The 3,315-nt window shown below is 31.6% G+C and overlaps 1 protein-coding gene across 1 annotated transcript in view; it reads left to right on the forward strand.

Annotated features, from left to right (window-relative positions):
- Window positions 1-1,906: 1,906 nt before the first annotated feature.
- LOC108734995 (cuticle protein 7-like) overlaps window positions 1,907-3,315 on the forward strand; it is a 17,053-nt gene continuing 15,644 nt past the window's right edge. Inside the window, exon 1 of the mRNA XM_018466775.1 lies at window positions 1,907-1,930. Within this exon, the coding sequence (XP_018322277.1) occupies window positions 1,907-1,930 (24 nt within the window). The remainder of the gene's footprint in view (window positions 1,931-3,315) is intronic.

Consider the following 3,315-nt stretch of genomic DNA (forward strand, 5'->3'; position numbering starts at 1 on the left):
AGAAACATCAATGCTACATCAAGCGACAAACCCTCTATATATATTTCACAAAATTATCTCAATTATCAACATATACCAGAAGAGGACACAAAATTAAGGTATTTAACAAAGAATTATTGCCCGTTTGTTATTGTAGGAACACATTGTGGCGCATTAATACAGTGAAAACCCCATCAAATTTTAATTCACAATACCCTTTTTCGCGAATACAATTAACATACTTCCCAAGCGTTAATTATCGTACAAAATTACAACACACTCTTGGTTATTTGAATGTTTCGGAGAGTAATAAATTTACTGTTTTAGAACAAAAGAGTTCTATGCTGCTGCAAATTCCACACCGCAGGAAAAAAAAATAAATCAATGCGTTAAACTCTATCTGTGGAATGTCGTCAACTAACAGAAGATCGCATAATTCGAGTTAAAGAAGGATTGTATATGATAAGATTAACAATTTTGACAATATTGTTGAAAATGGTTTAAAAAGAAGTAAATTATCCATATAAAGTATTATTTACATGTAGGTATTATAGTTATATTTAATGACTATGTGCCAATGCTAATGTGAATATACATTTAATTGCTATCTGCTAAAACTTACCTCAAATAAATGAGAAAATATTTTGCAACTGTCGCAACCTCGCCGGGAATCGAACCCAGCCTAGCACTGGCGCATAATGACAAAGGTCTCGGGTTCGATTCACGGCGAGGGCGTAACATCAGCAGCAATTTTTCCTCATTAATTTGAGGTAATTTGTAGTAGATAATAATTAATATTAAATATTGAACGCTATTACTAATCAATAAAATTAGTACTAGAGATTTACTTGTGTAAAACTGAGAGCAAATTCATACTCATTTATTTATTTTTAATAATTTCTGTTTATTTTCTTTAATGTTGTGCACCTCTTAAGGGTTAGGTTAGGTATACTAATTCGCAGTTTAATCTTACCAGATGTCTGGATAAATTTGTTTGAGGAAGGCAAAAATATTTTATCTAGATATCTGAGTTGACTGATAACATGCACAAATATCGTTCCTATTATTCGAAAATATTGAAAATTCGAATCTTGTCTTGATGTTGCAAACGTGATCCTGATGTTGCCCTCATTTATTCAAGTTTTGCCTCAACAAATCTTGATCCCGACTTTGAATTCTAAAGTAGGTACCAAAATTTAGATAGAAATAATACTGAACTAAAAAAATACGCGTCTATAAGATTAATAGTGCGCAAATTAATAAATTACCTGTTATTACATTTGATGCATTTTTATGTACATTTTAATTACATCATCCTGACTTTGTTTTGTTTGTGAATCGCCGATAGACCCTAATATACCCAAAATCTTGAGAGAGCAGTTTTGACAAACAACTTTCTCGACTTGTTCATCTTTATATTGTCTCGTATCTCACACGAGACAAGTCAAGACTCTGATTTTTGTGGTAACCGTAATATTTTTCGGTATTGTGAAACGTTGTTATTACTCTACAAGCGATTTAAAACACCAATGACACTCAATAATTAATTAAATAATTACAAACTGGTCTATAATTTGTCTCTAAATACGTATGTGGTCGTACTCTTCCACTTACAAATTCAAATGCAACATGTGATTAGAGTTTGATGGAACAATGGCAACTAAGTACACTGTAACGAATTAAGTTTTCATCGTAACGCACAAAATTTTCACACAATTTAGTACAAAAGTCGACGGTCGTGTGAAGTTGGGGGTTGTAACAAAATGTTGTCGAAATGGCCTTGCACCCGGTGGAGTTGCATAAGTGACTTACACATAGACAAAGAGTGGGCACAATGTGTTATTGTTGACTGAGAACTCATATAAAAGGAAATTGCTATCAGATCTTTGTAGTTTTACCTCTTTTTATACCATTGTGCCAGTTGAAGATGAACAACAAGTTTACTGTACAGGTAGGTGTCTTTTTATAGTGAGAAATAGTGAGGCAAAAAACTGTTTTTTATTTAAAACGCATCTTCAGGGTAAGTCAATTGTAACAAATCGCGTTTAAACGAAAAAAATATTGATACAACTACTACTAGAAAGACCTAATGTTCTATTCTTTATTTGTTGTATGTATAACTATAGACAGATTTTCAATTCAAGTTGCAATATTGTACAGTTACTTGTATACACCTTACCTAACCTAACCTAAAGTTGATGTCAATTACCGTTAAATATAAGTACCTACTTGAGAAAAATCCACGCAATCCATTCTACATATGTGTATTACATGTGACTCGTTTAAAAATATAAAAAATTCCATCGAAATAGGTTTGGCCTTTCATAGATTAACCGCTACACACAGCGAAACAAACAAATATTTTTTGAGGGTCCCTAATAGGATACAAACAATAATCACATCAGCTTGAAAAGAAAACATCTATTTCGATATTACATGTAGGGACTTCAATTTTATATTGACGTACGTTTAGATTTTTGTTTATATGTCCAGGATAATTACTCATAAGGTTTTCAAATTTCCTTTTTCATGTTGTACAAGTTATTATCATTACCCTAACGCCCAAATAGACTAATGACTAATTTTGTTATTTTTAATTTTAATTCCGTCTAACTCAAATAATTAATAGAAGCTTTAAAAGTAGTCTGAGGATGAATAGGCTCGGACGTGCGAACTGTTTCGCCTTCAATGAATAAATATTTCAACAGATCCAACATAGTACGTCGTTTGTTATGCTTATGAAGGCTCTTCACTCTTAATTCTTACTGCGAGTCAAGCAGCAAAACAATGGACGGAAGAAAACGTGAATGAAAATTTAGAACAGTTGCACTTTCTGCAAATGACTGTCTGAACTTTCATTTTTATTGAATAAACAATCATATTATTAATGCAATGCATCCAGACCATCTATGTTGATATTGAGAGAAAATCCAAATTAATTTTGATAGACTTTTGTAATAACAATTGATAGTTTTTTTCACATCGAATTATTTCGAATTACTTTCAACATTACTTTAGAAAATCTATCTTGGAAAAGCCCTCCATCTAGGGTTAAATGTCGATGTGGCTAAAATCTATAAAAATTGATAAAATTGATTGCACAACCCTTGTTATCCATATATTAACGAATCGTAATATTAATCAATTCACAGGTCTGCGAAATTTTTTTTTTTAAAAGTTTTTTTCTTAAATTGTTAATATTTGTCGTAATTGTCTTAAAAGTAACAGAAAACGATATTCATATGGTGTATACCACGTCACATTAACCCATAAATGCTCAGAGAACACATTTCCATTTGAACTCTTGCCACGTAATGAGTGCGACGAAAAAATATT

This window comes from Agrilus planipennis, unplaced genomic scaffold (genome assembly GCF_000699045.2).
Source record: "Agrilus planipennis isolate EAB-ADULT unplaced genomic scaffold, Apla_2.0 scaffold124, whole genome shotgun sequence".
Classification (NCBI taxonomy): Eukaryota; Metazoa; Arthropoda; class Insecta; order Coleoptera; family Buprestidae; genus Agrilus; species Agrilus planipennis.